At 47.7% G+C, this 17,799-nt stretch overlaps 1 protein-coding gene across 1 annotated transcript; it reads right to left on the reverse strand.

Moving 5' to 3' along the window:
- Nucleotides 1-775: 775 nt before the first annotated feature.
- On the reverse strand, nucleotides 776-14,618 carry PIDD1 (p53-induced death domain protein 1). The gene is made up of 15 exons (XM_010287119.1): nucleotides 14,345-14,618; nucleotides 12,205-12,618; nucleotides 11,298-11,501; nucleotides 10,387-10,441; nucleotides 9,993-10,194; nucleotides 9,185-9,313; nucleotides 8,689-8,868; nucleotides 7,905-8,052; nucleotides 6,737-6,872; nucleotides 6,353-6,503; nucleotides 4,701-4,824; nucleotides 3,418-3,536; nucleotides 2,900-3,007; nucleotides 1,747-1,952; nucleotides 776-1,013 (listed from the first exon to the last, which is right to left on the reverse strand). Exons 1-15 carry the CDS (start codon nucleotides 14,616-14,618, stop codon nucleotides 776-778), a joined length of 2,688 nt encoding a protein of 895 aa, XP_010285421.1.
- Nucleotides 14,619-17,799: the final 3,181 nt, after the last annotated feature.

Raw genomic sequence — 17,799 nt, forward strand, 5'->3', positions numbered from 1 at the left:
ACTGGAACTCTGCCAAACATCAGCAGCATGTAGGTCTCATCTAAAAAGTCTGGCAGGTGCAGCAGCTTAGGGACAATGTGAAATTTTATTTGTTCCAAAATAGTTTTTGGAGCAAAACCAAAAAACAAGAGCTATTTTGCTAGAAATTAGTTTCTTCTCTTTTCCCCATGAATACTTAGGTTTTGTTTTGGGCTTGAGGGAACTGGAAGAGATTTGGCAGAAAATAGAAAACATGTTCATGGGGAATACAGTTCACATTTTCATGTGAGTAAAACACATCATTAACAGAAATAGCTCAACGGTCCCGACGACACCACAGGTCTTCATAACACAACTGCACCTCCATTTTCCCATCAAGCACTGGAGCACAAACAGACCCAAATGCTCACATACAGTTTCCAGCAGAACACAGTTTCAGGAATAAGTTATAAATAAATATACATAGCATCAGTATTAATTCATAAAGGCTGCTTTAGCCACTACTCAACTGACAGATACTTCAGTCTCTAAATTTCTCCATGTCTCTGAAATGTAAATCTCAAGGTCAAGAAGTGGAAGTACAGAAAAGGCTCATGAATGCACTCTAGACTGCTTGGGAATGGCAGAAGTGGCATGTGAGTATACACCCAAGAGAGCTCATCAGTCTGCTCACAAGTAAATCAAAATCCAGCTCCTCGGGAAGACACGGGTGCTTGAGGTGTAAGCAGCCTCAAGACACTGTCACTCTGGGTAGGCAGAGGGACCCCATACAAAACCCAGTTCTTTCTGCTAGGTGCTACATCATAGTTATTGCAGAGTCCTCAGTGCTGCTCTCCTGCTCCAAGCCCACCCGGCGGATGGACTCCCTGTATTTCTGCTGTCCCAGCTCAATGATGGTTTCGACCTCATCAGCGATGTCCTGGCGGCCACTCTCTTTCATGGCTGTAATCAACTTGCTCACACAGTCAGGATCCTCTGAGTTTTGCTGAGCCCATGAGAAAAGCATGTCCAGGATCTGCTTATTAAGGTCCTCTCTGAAGAAAGGGGGAAGCACACAGAAGTAACCAACACACTCTCCTGACTGGCAACCCAAAGAGGCCTTACCTGAGTCCTAGCCCATGACTGAAGCCCCAAAGAAGCCATCCAGACACACAAAGCACTCAGTGGGTCTGCCTTTTCCCCACCCATCATACAGCAGTTGCAGTTCCTGCACTAAAATGTCTCTAGAAATTTTTTTCCTAATGAAAATATAAAATTAAAACATTCTGCTTATGAATGTAAATTCCCCATAGGAACAGTAGTTTGGTCATAACAAGTCTCATTCTGTCTTGCTGTTCTGGCTTTTTGGTCAGACTGCATGTCCCATGACATACCACAAGCTCTTTTTGAATAAAGACGATATTCGCAATTAATGCCATAGACCACTGCTCATTGTCAGAGATGGAGTCTGGCCAGGAATCCAGATCACAGAACAAAACAGGAATGCGACTCATCTGAACTACAAAGCTCATCAGGTTTGTTATTTCCCAATTTTGTTTTTCAAACATAAAGCTTTGTTTTATAACAGCAAGAGAAAATAATTAGTTTTCCATAAAAAAAGGTAATGTTTTGAGAAGAACCATTACTCAACCCATCTTTTATCCATGAAACAATTCCAGTAGGAAAACTTTCACCCAGCCAGGCATTGATTTATACTATTACACTGCAGACAGACAGACAGACAGACAGATATAATGCATCACTGTTGGTCACTGTGTCAAATCTTACCTGTTATTGTATCCTATGCGCTCAATCTGCTGATAGGTCAAGCCCAGGTTCAGGCCGATGGTCTGCCAGTCAGCTCCCATGCGCCTGGCAATGCTCAGCAGGTTTGCCTGTGTCAGGTAGCCAGTCTCAGCATTGCCCAGGTTCAAGGGAGGGAAGGAGAAGCCATTCAGGGGACCAGGGTTCTCACCCCAGCGGGGTTTCAATCGCTGTGTCACAAAGACAGACAGAACATGCTAAACATATTGTTTTTGTAGAGGACAATGCCTGGCCATTCAGTCTCCACACTGAAATTCCCTTCCTCGTCCTGGGGAGGAAGGAAGATCTTGGGGCTGAAGAGTCAGGCTGTAAGAAGCGAGCAGCACTCACACTGGCAATGACCGGCAATGCTCACTGCCTCTGAAAAATATCAAATCGTAGTGTTCACAGTCATAGCTCATACTGGAAATTTCCTTTCTTGTCTTTACAGAACATTTTTCAGTGAACCATCTCCCAAAAGTCTCAGTGGTAAAAGAGCACTTAGTCTAGATTTGTAGTTGAGGTTGCATGCGTCAGAAAGGGATGTGAGATCATGGCACATGATCTGAAGGGAAGCATTCAGCCTACAAAGGTATTTATTGTTTTAAACTTCTCAAAAATCAATTAAATTCCATAAGGAAAAGTTGCATTTTTCACTGTAACATACAGCCTAGCCTTTAAGGGCCTGTGGCTCACACCAGAATACTTATACTCACGCCTGTATTCAAATCCAGCCTAATTAGCTCATCTTAGATCTTTCTTTCTTCCTGCTGCGTGAGCTATGTGACTAAGAAATTTATAAACAAAACAGACACTTCCCTTAATTACAGCAAGCTTCCTCCTGTTCTATATCCTGCATTCATTCAAAGGATCCACCCTCTCTGACCACCCATTCAACAAGCCTGTGCTTGACAGGCAAGATGAGCAGGAGAGATGGAGACCACTCCCAGCTATTCATGTTTCTCTTTTCAGAATAGCACATAGGGAGCGGGAAATCACCATGACATGGTTGGGCAGCCATTTCTTTCAGTCATTCACTGTGTCCGTTCTCATGAAGGAAGACAAAATTAGCTGAGCAGGAAGGCCGTGCTCTTACCTCATCTAGATTAATTTTTCTGTAGGAGACAAAACAACTCACAGGCAGTTTGATGGGCAGAGTAGCGAGCCAGAGGGAGTCTGGTCCTTTCCTCCTCCTGCTGGCATCTTCAGGGATGCTCTCAGGAACTGCCCCTCGGTAGAAAGAGACCTTTGCAAACAGAAAGCATGCAGTGAGGCTCAGATTCAGGCAACGTGGCCAAGCCTGTTTGCACCATGTCTTTTCTGTCTGGGAAAGAATGGATTCAGCATTTCTCACCTATCCTTAGTCCATAAATATGGCATCCCAATTAAGTGCAACTGGGAGGAGCACTGAGGTTCTGCCATAAATGCTGGAATCACTGCCAACACCCCAAGAGTTAATGGCAGGAACGTAAGTCAGAGAGTTAAGTGATGAGTGATCCTTCCACACTACTCTTTTGTTTATTCAGGGTTTAGTCAGTGGGAAAGAAGGTAAGAAAAGTGTCATGCCCAGCGCTCAGAGATTATTATGAGGACCACTGTAAAAGCAATGATGATGATGAAGGAGGAAACAAAAAAGACAGTGTAACTGTTGCTCACCTGGCCTTTTACAGCTTGGCCTTTTCTGTCTACAGGGGAGGTCACATAGATTTCCTTCATGTTCTTCAAATGGGAATAAAAAATAAATGAGAGTCGTCCATCCACGCAGTCAGGGCGATCTGTGCAGAGAAGCAGCACTCAACTTCTGCAGAAAAGTGTGCAGCTTTTCAAGCCTGGCAAACAGCCCATCATCCACTAGCAGCCTCCACGCTACTATCTACTTCTACTCATGCCTGAAAGAATTGTAAACCCCCCTTCCTTGCTGGGTGACACCAGACAGCAGAAAACACTAGCTGTGGAGAAAGCAGGTCCTACAGGTGAAAAAGGACAATGGCCACGAGGTGGAGATCACGTTCAAGAACAGAAGGCAAGGCAGGGCAAGATATTCAGGTGGAGTCAAGTCCATCCTTGGCAATTCCCTCCCACCCTTGGTCCATTCTACCCCTTGGAGGGTAAAATCAGCTGCAATAGCATCCTGTAATGCACAAAAATAGGTCACCTACCTCTTCACCATTTCTGCAGTAGGTGCAGAAATAGAAATAGAGCCAAAAGGAAAAAACATAGTCAAGTACAACATTCATATATATAATTATCAAGAAATAAAGTTAAGAGTCCAGCTTAAATCAGGACAGAGGGACAGTTTATTATTAAAGTACACTTTATTATTCTTCACAGAGTTCTGCTTAATTTACACTAATGAAACTGAACCGTACGTTCAGGTTTTGCAGAAAATGCCTCAGTTTGCAGCTGTAACAGGTCTTAGACACACTGAGGCATAAAACATCATCTTGCATTTTGGTCCTGCTCCCTCTTTTCTTCTCTTCTAGTGGCTCCATTAGGGGGAATTCTTTGCTCTGGATTGTTTCAGAAATACCTTCTCCAAAAACATATCTTTATATGTGTTCTCTCAGAAATAGGCAACATTAATTAGACCACCATGGGCATTCCAGTGTGGTGTCTAAGATGCCAGGAAAAGGCCATAGCTGACTGCAGAAGCAGATCAGTCATAAACACACACACTTGGCTATTGCCCTCTGCAGGCTACAACAGCTGGAGAGGAAATGAAAGCCTGAAAACAGCACTTTCATAGGGAAAAGTAGAAACAAAAGTTGGATGACCAGAGAATGTGACAAGTTCAATGCCCATGAGCTGGCTGCTGTGGGTAGTGGGCAAGCTGGGGACAGAGAGGAATGCCATAGAGGGGTACAGCCCCCAGCAGAAACATGCCTAGGGCTAGAGAAGCACAAGAGGTAGAGGCAGAAAGTAGCCCAGTATGACCATACCCATATCAATGTTGATGCCTCGCTCAAAAGCTGCAAAAAATTGCTCTCCCTCAAACATCTCCACCATGTCAGATGGCTCAGGTCCTTGATAGCGGTCCTGCAGCTTCTTCAACACTGGGTCAACCTGACAAGGATGACAACACAGGACCCCATATTTGGTCTGAAGTACATCTGTCCCCTGACCCATGTCCCTACGCCCATGATGTTCCTCTCACCTTCAACAGGGAAAGTCCATTTTACATGGAAAGGAGGTAAACAAATGAACAAACACCCACCCCCTCCTATCCCAGGTACATTCAGTACAGACAAGGAAGTGGTGCTCTGAGTTTTGCTACTTCTCTATTTCTCTTGTCAAGTAAAAAGCAGAAAAGCCTATGTGGACTAACAAAGATAGGCCATCCCAAAGCTGCCATTAAAAAAACATTTTCAGCAATGTCTCTATCTTTTTAATAGGTCAATAACCTTCAAAGACAGGGAGGGATTTACTTGCTACCTTATCGCCCTTCACAGTATGCCATTAAAAGACATTTTCGCTGCAAAAAGCCACATGCTACAATAGCGCACAGCTGAGGACACCAGAAAGCTCATTTTGGCTTTGCAGCCTGTGATCACACTGGGGTTTCAGAGGCAGTACAACAGTCAGCCTAGAGCTGAGGTGTCTATTCTTCTTTCTATTTGTAACAGTAAACCTTCTCTCTCACCCCATGACCATCCCTGGCAGGAATACAGACGACCCCAAATCCCAGCCTCACTGTGAGTGCCATTGCTGCCTCCTCTGGAAACAATTTTAGCCCAGAACCCAAGATAAAAAGAATCCTTACAAACGTTTATGCCCACAGGTCATTTCGATACAGGAGAACAAATAAAGAAAAAACTCCAGAGTTGGACACACAACCCAGTTCTGGCAGTCTGATACAGTAACACTCAACTCACTAAGCTGCACTTGTCTGTCAAGGTACATGCTCTACAAACACAGACACACATGTGCTTTGCTAACATCTGAAGCAACACTGCTGAGGGCTGATACTCCTAGGGCAGAGGTGGCAGAAAAGAATGCATGTGCGCTTCCCATCTCCTTCTGTACAAAGTCAGACAGATTAGCTCAAACTAATAGCATAAACTAACCTGATGTTGCACCGAAGCAGATTAAGGGGAGCTCATATGTTCTGTTCCATTGCTTGAACTGTGAACAGCTAGGAATATTGGGAAGAGTACCATTTCTAACCACTCCAGCTGAAACCAAACCAGTGCTTCTGCCCACACTACTAGCACATGTCAGACAAGTGATGTGTTAACTCTAATATCTTTGACTGAAGTTTAAGCCAACATATTTTGCCTCATGTTTGCTGGATGCTAACAACACACACGTGGCCAGTTACTGTGGCTCAGCGGATTTTAGCAGCCCAGTCCTCAAGGTTTGCAGGGGTGGAAATCACTGCCTGGCATCCACCACTGCATACAAAGAGTTTTCCTTCTTCCCCCATCTCCCAGTGAGCCAGTATCACACTAGCAACACAGTGCGGTGACAGCATACCCCAGCCATGATGCTGGGGCAGCGAACAGGACCATTTGATGCAATGCTGCCCTTCCTTACATCCTACAAAGGGATGCCCAGGAAACTCAGGAACAAGGCAATGCAACCCAGATCAGACCTTGTGCTTGGGTACACACTGTAGCAGGACTTGCTCAGGGTCCTTCTTCCTCTGCAGAGCAATGAAGTTCACCTGGTACATACGCAGCCGCTCATAGACTTTCTTGGCAATACCTCCGATGTAGGTCTTGGTGGTGTACCACAGCCAGTACCTGGCAGACAAGGAATTAAGAAAAAGGAGGGATCCTGCCTATGAAGAAAAGTCAGCATCATACCCACAAGACTGCAAAAAATGATGGGTGGAGACAAAGTGCTAAACTGGGCCTGACTTGCAAAGGGAAAAGGGAACAGGTAGGGTTAATGGCATGACCCCTGGTCAGAGTGTGGGAAAAGCAAGGCGGAGGAACATCCCATCTTTTCCTTGCAGGACTAATCCTGCACTTACCAGGAGAAGTGTGTGACTTCAAACACTGCATAAAGATGGGTGAATTCCAGCACCACCTGACTGGTAATGTCATCCCAGGTTTGGCCCTCCAGGTCGCCATGGAGAAGATGCAGCCTTGACCGATCCAAATTTAGCCCTGAAGACAACAATGATCAAGAGATGCTATATGCAGCAGAAGCCTTTATTCATGACTTTACAAACCCAGTCACAGTACTGGGTGATTCACTTTTTTAAAGCACCAAATTAAGGCTCATTATCTTCTTTTCAGCATCCAGGACTGAACTTTGGGCAAAGAAGAGCAGCAATAAAAGGATGAGGCTACCCCAATGCTTCCAGGATATTCTGGCAGAATATGCAGACTTAAACTGATAGCATGTTGATTTCCACCAACAGATTCATTAGACAATTCCCATCACCAATATCTAGGGTTATTAATTAAGTTCTACCTCTTTCTAAATGTACATCCCAAGACTTTGCAATCCTGATGCACTTCAGACATACAAATACCAGGTAGTATTACAATGAAGGCCAAGCCACACCCAAAAAAGATTTTACTTCTTCACAAGAAAGCCAGGGAAGGTCAAAGAAAATTGGAATTAGGAGACACAGGGTAATCAGAATGCAAACAGAGGAATCCCTTGCAAGGCTGAGGCTGTTTATAGCAGTATTCAGAGTGGGAGATGGAAGTGTATGATTGTACATAAGCAACTGCAGTGGCTTAGCACCTGATTCATGAGCAAGGAAGTAAGAGAGAAGGCAGACCCCTGGAAGCAGCACCTTCATTACCTGCTTCAAGCTATTCCCAATCATGAATCAAAGCCCTTTTACAAAGTGTCACCTCAGTTGGCAGGAGCACCTCTCCAGCCCATCATACCAAAGCCAGCAGTCTAACTACATATACAGTTCAGCATAGAAAACCATTTGCCAAGGCCATTCTCCCAGCTTGCGCTGCTGATCTGTGAAGCCCAGCGCTGGTCTGCTGGACCTGAACTACCTTCAGCTCCCACCACTCTGCACTACCACTCACTCAGCAGACACACCTTGCTGTTCCTGCAGGAAAAGCAGCAAGCTTTATTATTAACAGGAGAAGCAAACAAAATTCCTTGCTTGCTATTCGTGGTTTTCCACATACGGCGTTTCTCTTTGCCAATTTTGGGAATAAACTGACCTGTGATCCCAGGTGGGAGGGGCAGCTGAATTCTCACTGGCCTGAGAAAATCTACTAGGGAGTCCTGAGAGAGGCAGAGTAGGGGACTGGCTCTGCACTCTGCATTGGCTGTGAGTTCCTCTATGTCTTCTGCGGAGACTGGCAGCACCTGGACATGGAAGACAGCACAGTGAGCAGAGCAGTCAGGCACCCATATGCCCGCATCATTCACTCAGTCCCCTCAGCACCCAGCAGGCAAATGCTGTTTTTGTCTCAAGGCCCAGTAAGAAATGGAAGCACAGTGAACTTTGGCTGAGGTCTGCTCTAATACCAATGTCAACCTGGCAAGCTGGGACAGACCAAGGTATTACAATAGCAGTTAGCACTATCTACCAACTCTACAGAATAATTATTTTTAGTGGGGTGGCTCTAGAATTAGATCCACATAAATAATCCCCACCTAGTCTCACTCACTGAGCTGTTTTGCCAGGCTCAGTATGTTTTGCAAGGGAACAAGAGGCAAAAGCTTCCCTGGGTTCCCTTCACAGCAGCTACCTGCTGATCTGCTGGAGGAAGCACTGGCAGAGCTGTGAGGAGATCCCTTTCCCACACAGGGCAGCTTGGAGCACAGCTCATTTTGCAGGCAGGGAAGCTAAGACCAAATGTGAGATGGGTCAGCCCGTGAAGCATCCATGTCAGACACAAATTACCCTAGGGCAGACATCTCACCTTCAGCGCCCCTACTTGGCATGGGACAACAGCTGCACTAGGGCTTACCAAAGATCATTTTTTAAAGCATGTATACCTGCAGCTTGACACTGCGAGTCTCTTCAGTGACTCCAGAAGGAAAGGTCACTTTGATGTTTGGATCCACACTGGAAAAGAGCAATGTCCCCTCTGTTGGCACTTTGCATTCATTTTGCACAAGTCGAGATACAACAAGGAACCAGGAGAAGTGAAGGACACTACAGTGAGCCATATGCTTCTGTAACAGAAGACAGGGAAGAAGAGAAAACATGTAGGCATATAAGATAATACAATAAAGGCAGGAAAATAAGTGCCAGTAACAGCCGAGCAGATGAAAGCACTAGAACAGGGACAAAGCATGGCAGGCTGCAATTCATGACTTTCAGGAAACACTTCTATGTTTGAAGAAATCTAGAGCTGAAAACCACTATATTTTATAGCAGCTGGTCAAAACACAGCTCACAAGAAGTTTCAAATGGGCTCACTCTTGGCTGGGCAAAATGGAAGAGGGGAACAGGAATGATGTGTGTCACTGGTCATTCCAATCCGGTTACCTTTGATTTTATCTTCTGCTCCACTCTTGTATTCAGATCACTCCAGCTCTGCCCACTGAAGGTCCGAACTACCACCTCACGCTGATGAAGGGTTTGAGGGGAGGCATATGGCATCCAGATCTGCACCTCCTGGCAAAAAAGCACTCCCATGAGACACCAACAGAAAGGATAAAACCAAGCCTATCTCTGCTTTGTGGCTTCCTCTGCAGACAAGAAGGGGGAGGATGAAGCAGGGCCGGTATGCAGGGAGTGGAGGAGGAGATAAGACACCTCCTCTGTCCTGAAGTCTCCAGAGAGGTGACAGGAGACGTCAGGTCTGCCAGGTAGTGTGACAGCAGGAGAAGTTCAGCAGTTTGTGGGCAGAAAGGGCAAAGCAACTTTTGCAGTGAGTTGCTGTCAGCCATGATGGGGCTGGTGGTTTAAGTACTCACCAGCTTGAATGAAAGCCACACAATCAGACTTTTAGGGAAGGATGCGAACCACTCTCCTTGCAGCCTAAGGCCAAATGCTGGAACAGCACTTATCCTCTGGCAGGGCAGGAGGCTTATGACTGAGGAAGGCTATAGCTCAGCTCAAGGAGGAGCAGTGGGGAAGGCAAAGGAGCCAGACCAGCACAGTGCCAGAGAAGCTGGCTGTGTCCTTTCTCAGTCTTTGCAACGGAGCTTCCTTGAAAGGCAGTCCTGCAGCTACTTAAAAGCAGCAATGATGGCGGTAGCTGGCTCAAAAGTCCCAAAAGACTCTCTCAGAAGACTCTGCTGAGCTACTGCAGAGGCAGATTACTCAAGGGGTGTCCTGGATGTGTCCTCACCTGCTGGAATCTGACCCCGTGAGGCTGTAGCTCCAGGACTCTACTCAGCAGGACATCATGGTGTCTCAGCTTTACCCACTGAGGGTCTGGTGCAAGGGTTTGGAAGTAGATCCGCAGAGGGTCAGAGGCAGCCCCCGGTGGAAAGTAGAAATGGATGCCACAGGCCAGGACCACTTTGCAGCCTTCAGAGGTCACAGTAAAGCTTCCAGAAGAAACACATGAATGCATGACACCATGCAATGACTTCAGCCCTCCAAAAATCAACAGAAAAATCTCCTACTGGCCTACTGAGGCCATAAGCTCCTATTTATACATGCAATACCCATCATGCATCAATCTTGTCTGGGACCTTGTTACACCACTGTAATATAGATTCTTAATAACAGAGGCTTACCTGTCCTCTCCTGATGCAAGGAAGAGTCTTTGTAGCCCTCCAGCACTGGGTTCATCTACGGCAATAAGAAGGTTTGGGTAAGAGAAGAGGACAGAGGTTACTTAAATCAGGGTAGACAAGAAAGGCTGAACTTACATTTCAGTTTTGGCTTAACCTGAATCTGACAGAAGTCGCTAACAACCCTGCTCACACTGCAGTGGGCTTCAGATCAAGCAGCAGCAGGAGGACAGGAAGAGGCCTAAGGGTCCCAAGACACACTGGAAATGCTGACTCTCCCCCAGAAAAAGTCAGAAGCAGGGGGAATTAGAAAAGATTTCAATCTACCAGCCCTGCTGCTTTCAGGGCCATGTTTGATTGCCCCTGGGAATCCGCGCTTGCTCTTTGTGAATGTGAGCACCGTTCGGAAACCCTGCTCAGATTCCTGCTCATTCATCACCTTCATCTTGGACAAAGAGCTGCTACCCTGAAGCCTGAAAACCACAGGAAAGCAGGAGGTAACTGCACAGCAGAATCACCTCTTATTGCTCTCTAGGCTTCTTGCATGAGCCACCATAGCCTTAGGGCCATGCAGCAAGTCCAAAAACTGGTGCTCACGTCTGCTAAAAAGGCTGGACCCCTTTAAGGGCCCCTCCTGATCCATTTCCTGGGAATCCCGTTTTCACTTCCACTGTAAAAACTTTCCTAGCAAGCCCAATTCTAGGGACCACTGAGCCCTTCAGACCAAGCTTGGGCTCATAGAAACAGAACTAGTACTGTCTGTATCCTTACAACCTAATAATTAGTCCAGACAAACAAATACCGATCTGATTCCCCCCTGCTTGTCTCCTCTAATCCAAACCCATCCACACCATGCTGGGCATAGTGAGGGAACAGCTGGGCAGAACCCACAGCAGCAGAAGCCTTGCAATTACCAGCCTGTGGGGATGGCTCAGTTTCTCCTAAGGGATTGCCTCGGAGGCGCACGAACGGCGAGGTCTGGATCTCGGGGGGGACAGCACGAAGGCGGTTGTTCTGCAGATCAAGTCTGGACAAGTTTGGCAGGCTGGCAAGTGAGGCGGGGACCATCACCAGGAGATTGCTGTGAAGATGCAGCCGCCGCAGAGACTTCAAATTGGCTGCAGGTTAGAACAAGAAATGACCCCCCATCCATGCCGTTAATTGCATTGTGCATCAGCTCTAACCCCCTGTTGCTCTCCTCATCACACGCGCACACACACATATAATAAAGGAAAACCACAAGAAACCAACATCTCTTTAGCTCACAAAATAAAGGGAATTAGCTGAGAGGCAATGCAGCCTCCTCTGTCCTCTGCTTCTCAGTACCCAGCTACGAGTATGGACAGAAGATGCTTCCATAGCAGCATCAATGATAGCCCCAGGCATAAAGTAATACAGGACCCAAGAGACAGGAAGCTGGGCAGCAGAAGTCAGAGCCTGGTTCCATTGACTGACCCACACCGGACAACCCGATTTCAGTCCCACGTTTGCATCCCATTAAACCCCAGCTCTTCTGTTTCCAGTCCTGGGTGCTACCCAAAACCAGCCAGGCCAGATCCTCAGTTATTGTAAATTTTATTGAAATCTTAGCAGTCTTTCTGATCCACAGAAGCAGAAAGCGTGGTCCAGAGAGTTGTTAATGCTCAAAGGGACTGACTGAACCAAGCGTGTTTCTTCTGGATATCCCCTCCATTTGGCTGTGACATAATAGAGAGGTTGTGCTAGCAACTCTGGGGACAGAGGCCAAGGACCTCAGGGGTCCTAGACTGTACCAAAAGCTCAGCAAGCCCACATCCTTCTTTTTCCCTGGAAAATACTTACCTAAGGAGTCTGGGACGCTCAACAAGCGATTCCCAGAGAGATCCAGCTCTGTGCAGTTGTGCAGATTCCCAACTTCTTCAGGGAGGAATTCCAAAGCATTTTCTGAGAGATCCAGGTCCTGCAGTGCTGCCAGCTCCCCAATGCTCTGAGGTAATTCCTTCAGCTGGTTTTTCATAGCAGAAAAGAAAGTCAGCTTGCTGAGAGAGCCGAAGTCCTCAGGGAGTGCCACCAGGCTGTTGTGGCTCACCAGGAGCACGCGAAGGCTGGGTAGGTGGAGGATGCAGCTGGGCAAGGTGGAGAGGCTGTTGAAACTGAGATCCAGGTGGGTGAGACACCTCAGATTCCCCATGTCTAGTGGCAAACTTGTCAGGGAGCCATGCTGACATGAACCAAACTCATCCCTGGCATGGCCACCTGGGTATGGAAAGAAGTGGAGGAAGAGGTCAATATGCTACAGGGATACCTCACCAGCCTCACGTGAGAGTCCTTAGCACAGAGACCGAGAAGATGGGGAATTACTGATCACAATGAGTAGCACTGATTACAAAGTACTCATAGAGAAGTGGGTTTTCTGCTCCTTGCCTCAGTTTCCTGATTGGTGAAAGGGGTATAGTGGTGAAGACCGCTATGAAATCAAGAGATGCCACAGTCAACCAGTAGAGCTCTGCTAAACACATCTGGAGTCGAAGCTCAGAAAGAGCCAGGCCATTCCACACATCTACCATCCTTCAGCAGGTGGCCCATACCCCTCCAAGCCTCCCACTCTCCTTCCCTACCTCTTCCCCACCAGCACCAGTGGCTAACACACACCACTTTATGGACTAAGGAGATATTCCTTGCCCTCCAGGCTTTGCTCATACTGTTGAGGGACAAAGAGCCTGAGGACTGAGATCTGCCCTTGCAAGAGTGGAGAGCAAACCTGAGGAAAGCAGTGAAAATGTAGAAAAAAAAGTAGGCAATTCAGTATTGTGTAGGCCCGACAGAGAGGGAAGGATACAAGACCCTCACCCCAGCTTGTGACACTCAAACTGGAGAAGGGCTGCACCCATGGAAAATAAGTCAAGCAAACAAAAAGAAACTTCCAGAACTCTCAAATTCTTCATCATTTCCTACTCTCCCTCCAGTACACATACAGCAGAGGGCACCAAACATTTTTTATGCTGTGCAATGGTAAAAAATAAGAACAATCAAACTAACAGACACATTGCACTTTGTACATAAGAGAACCTTAGCAAACTATTTTGTTGCATTTCAGGGTGCTCAGGGTGTGTGTACATCTCACAAAGCAAGCCTTATGAAAGGTATTGCCATTATCCTCACTTTACTAAATAGGAAAAAGACAAATGAAATTATTCACATGATAAATCTGCAGCAGATACAGAAATGAACCTCAATCATTTGAGTTTTCAGCTAGAACCCTGAATTCTGGCTGTAACCCTGCCTCTTCTCTCTCATTTCTTTTTAAAATTCCACCTCCCAAAGAGCAAATGATTCAGTCTGTTACAAAAATTATACCATTTATAGTGAGATCCTCCTACAATAAAGAGATGAGAAAGTCAAAGAATGAACTAATATTTATAGGTCTAACAGTTATTACATCTTGCCAAATTACGTGCATGCCCTGAGTCATACTTTTGATAAAATGTTGAGCCGCCTCTTCTGATCTGTCTTGAACTCTGCTAAACCTACACTCACTGACACTAAAGAAGGGTTAAGCTAGGATTGATTCAGATGGAAATGCAGCAAAGATAGCTCATTATACTCCCAAAAATGAAAGAGGGGCTGAATATTTACCAAAAAATCAAACACCTTTCAATCCCCCTCTCCTTGCATAATTGTGTAAAGAAATGTTCTTCTTCTAGAGGATGGCTAAAGAAAATGTTGCAGCATCAACCCAATCAGACTCCAAAAGCTGGTCCCCAGGCAGCTGTAGAAACAAAGGAAGAAAATAGGAGTCTAGAAGCTGTATCTTGTTGAAATCTGCATGCAGCTCTCAGCGAGGCTAAGAGCCAAAGCTATTGGAAGGGGCACTAGAACAAAGCAATTCCAAGGGCAGTTTATCCTGCAGATGTGGAGAGAGGGATAAAAAAAAGAAAGCTGAGCCTAGAAAAGTTGGATGGTAACGGGCCCAGGAATTTACCTTTGAGTACCAGGGATTTCAAGTGCTTCAGATGAGGAAGGATGGCCAGTGTGGTGCCAAGGAGGTGATCGTTGCTGCTGAGCCGGAGGAACTCCACCTGGACCACCTCTCCCTGTCGCTCCTCAAACAGCTGGAGGAACCGGCGGCAGCCGTCAGGATAAACATCCAGGTTCAGCCTGTTGTCCGCAAGGCAGGAGCCAGTGAGTGCAGGAGCCCCCAAAGCCCCCTCCCCACACTTGTCCCTGAGCCCCAGCAACTCTGCCATCTTCTGCATCTCGTCCACGGCGTCTGGACATGCTCTGACTTGCCAGGCAGGCAGGCACCGGCAGCACCACAAGGCAGCCGGGACAAGGAGGAGGAGGAAAGATGGCTCTGAAAGAGAACACAAGTGCACGATGAAGGCCTCCTGCCCCAGTCCAGAGCAGCTGGAAACAGTTTATCATCACAGCAAGAGGGCAGGAGGCATTACGCATACGTTACTGAAAGCTTTGTGGGCAGAAAGCATGGAAATGCAGGGTGACAGATGCCGCAGAAGCTTCTCCTTCCTAAGGAAAACCTCTGAGTTTCCCCAGCCGACATCTTGGCAGGGAATGGAGTAATTACCCACCATCAGAATAAATAGCAATATTAACTTTAAAAGATATAAATGTAAATGCCTATGCCTTATGCAGATTTCATAAGTGCCTTAGCAGGAAGCTTGACAAGCAGAGGGGGAAACCAAGGCAAGGCAAAGCTGAGCCAGGAGCAGAGCCCAGAGGCAGCTCACAGGCTGCAATGGGTCCTCATGAAACCCAGTTGTGAAACTGGGGGCCAACAGGATGAAAGTGAGCGTAGATGAAAACGGGCAAAGGGCAGCAGAGCAAATGTGGCAGGGCCAAGGAGGGTGTTATAAAAGGAATGTCCGTGGCACAGGAGCACTGGATTGCGCAGTGGCACTGGGGTGCTTGCAGATTTGCCTCTGCCGGGATGCTCTAACGCAGCAAACCAGGCATGAAGCCATGGCCAGCTAGTTACCAGCTAGTCCTTGTTTCCTCCCCTCACAGCACCCTCCACAGATGAAGGGGAAAAATAGATACCACATAGTGTATGCCAAGAAGGATTTAATGCTAAAGGAGCAGAGGTATGAAATTTGAACAAATTAATTATTACTCTGCCTTCTTAGTGTGAAGAAGCCTTCAGCCACCTAGGACTTTCAAAATCGGCCACTATCATCATAGCACACTGATAATGCAAAGACAAGCAGAGGCACCATGCTTGGTTTTATACCAGTAGTCACATACTTCCAAGTACCCCATTTCTGCCTCTTTCCATTTCCTTTATCTTTTGCAACTCCTCCTGAGCTTGGCAATTAAACTAGCTTACGGTGCGCATATCAGGAGTTCTTGTTAAACCTCATCATGGATTGAATAGGCAAATAAAAGTTTCTTTTGAGTGATGCAGAACTACAAAAAACTTTTAATGGCTTTAATGACCAAGGCCAGCAGAAGCAAGCTAATGCCCCTGTAGCACCCTGAGAAGCAGGGCTTTTTACTGTTAACATGTGGGACATGGCAGCATTGATGTTCCCAAGGCATAGTCTGGGGGGAGGCGTCACACCCGGCTCCCTGAAAGAGCAGAAACATTACAGACACATTAAGCACAGGAAAACCACTGCTTTAGTAAAAAGGTACATATTTCTTACAAAAAGGCTGTACACAACACATACACAGATATGTGTAAGCAAAAAGACCGTGTGCTATAGCTTTGTAAAGCTATTGATGTTGAAGGAACCAGAGGGCAGCTCTGAACTGGCCAGGCTGAAGAGGCTCAGAGACCACACAGCCCCAGGTGTGCATACAGGACACAATGCAGGCACCCTGGTGCACCGGCACGCAAGCATGCATGTGTGCACAGACACACATGTGTGCACACGCACACAGACACACTCATCCCAGGCTGTCCTCACTTGCACTACCACCAGCTGCAGCAGCCCCAGGCCCCCATTACCCACACCCCACAGGGCCCCTGGGCTGAGACTCAGCCCCTGGGGACACCCCGGCACGACCTACAGCCAAGCAGCCAGGCCACATGCAGCATGCCCCGCTGAGCATGGCCACACGCATCTCACCCCCTCCACACCTGGCACACAAAACCTGGGTCTTGAAGGCCTAGCCGCGCTCAGTTTGGCTCGTCTCCGCTCAGCCCGGCACAGCTTGGCTCAGCTCAGGCACTTCCTGCAAAGTTTGCTGGCGAGCTGCACTGCCGGGGCGGGACGAGCTGGAGGAGGTGCCAGATGCAGTGGGACAAGGGGCAGGCGGCTCTGAGGAACCAGGCCCAGGCGTCCTGCTGTCACAAAAATGTCACCAAATGATATTTTCCTAACACCGCCACGGCCTCAGCACCCCAGCCAGTCCCGGTGCAGCTCCCCTGGGCCCAAATGTGAACTCAGCCTGCAGGGAACAGGAGACACTGGCAGCCCCTGGTGTTGTGCTCATTTGCTGCAAATTCAGGGACAGAAACGTAGCGGGAGCCAAGGCTGCAATCCTGGAAAGGCACAGGGCCGAGTGCTGCAGAGCCTGCCCTCGATCTGCTCAGAGCCACCGGGCTCTGCCATGGCTTGGCCTTTGCTGCCCCATGCACTCCAAGAGCGCCTTGCAGCGAGGGACGCCATTTGGTCTAACACAGCACGCTGGCGAGGCCCCACAGCAATTTGTGCTGCTCTCCATTTCGCTCAGAGGGGCAAAGCTGGGTTTTTCTGTAACAGCAAGTTTCCAGCTGATGCCTCGATGCTGTGGCATGGCAGCGCTGCTGCCTTAATGCCCTGGCAGAAGTGCCCCTTGCTCAAAGCTAAACACAAGCTGCACAGTGCCCTGAGGGAAGTTCCTCTTCCCACGGGGAGTAAAACTTAACTGCTGACTGCTTCTCTGAAGCACTTCCTCAGCTATAAAACTGTGAGCCTGCCTGCTTTCCGGTGGCATCAGTTACCAGAGAAGTGGAGAATGCTCTCACCTGCACAGGGTGCCTCTGAGGAGCCTCCAGGGCAGCAAGGCAGGGATAGCCAAAGCTTCCTCACAGCCCTGATGCTGTTCTGGTTTATTTGGGTCCAGCTGGCACAATGTTAACTGGGTCCACAATGGCACAATCCAGACAATCCAGTTTGGATTTTGGCACAATGTTAACTTTTCACTTTTATTCATTTCTCCAATCCAGGAAGAAATCAAGCAAACCAACCACGGGGAGCAACTCCCGTAATCCCACGGCGAGACCCTGCCACAGAGTTACTAACTCCCGGCCTCCCAGGCACAGGACATGCCACCCGCTCTCTCCTGTGGAGAGCTTTTCCTCAGTGGAGGGGCCTGCGCTTCCTGGGAGGCCACACCGACCCCGTGTGCAGGGCACAGCACAGTGAGTGGCATCACCTGGCCCGCGTGGATACCGCAGTCTGCAGAGGAGACCTTATCGCTCTATACAACTAC

The sequence above is a fragment of the Phaethon lepturus genome, unplaced genomic scaffold (genome assembly GCF_000687285.1).
Source record: "Phaethon lepturus isolate BGI_N335 unplaced genomic scaffold, ASM68728v1 scaffold52265, whole genome shotgun sequence".
Lineage (NCBI taxonomy): Eukaryota > Metazoa > Chordata > Aves > Phaethontiformes > Phaethontidae > Phaethon > Phaethon lepturus.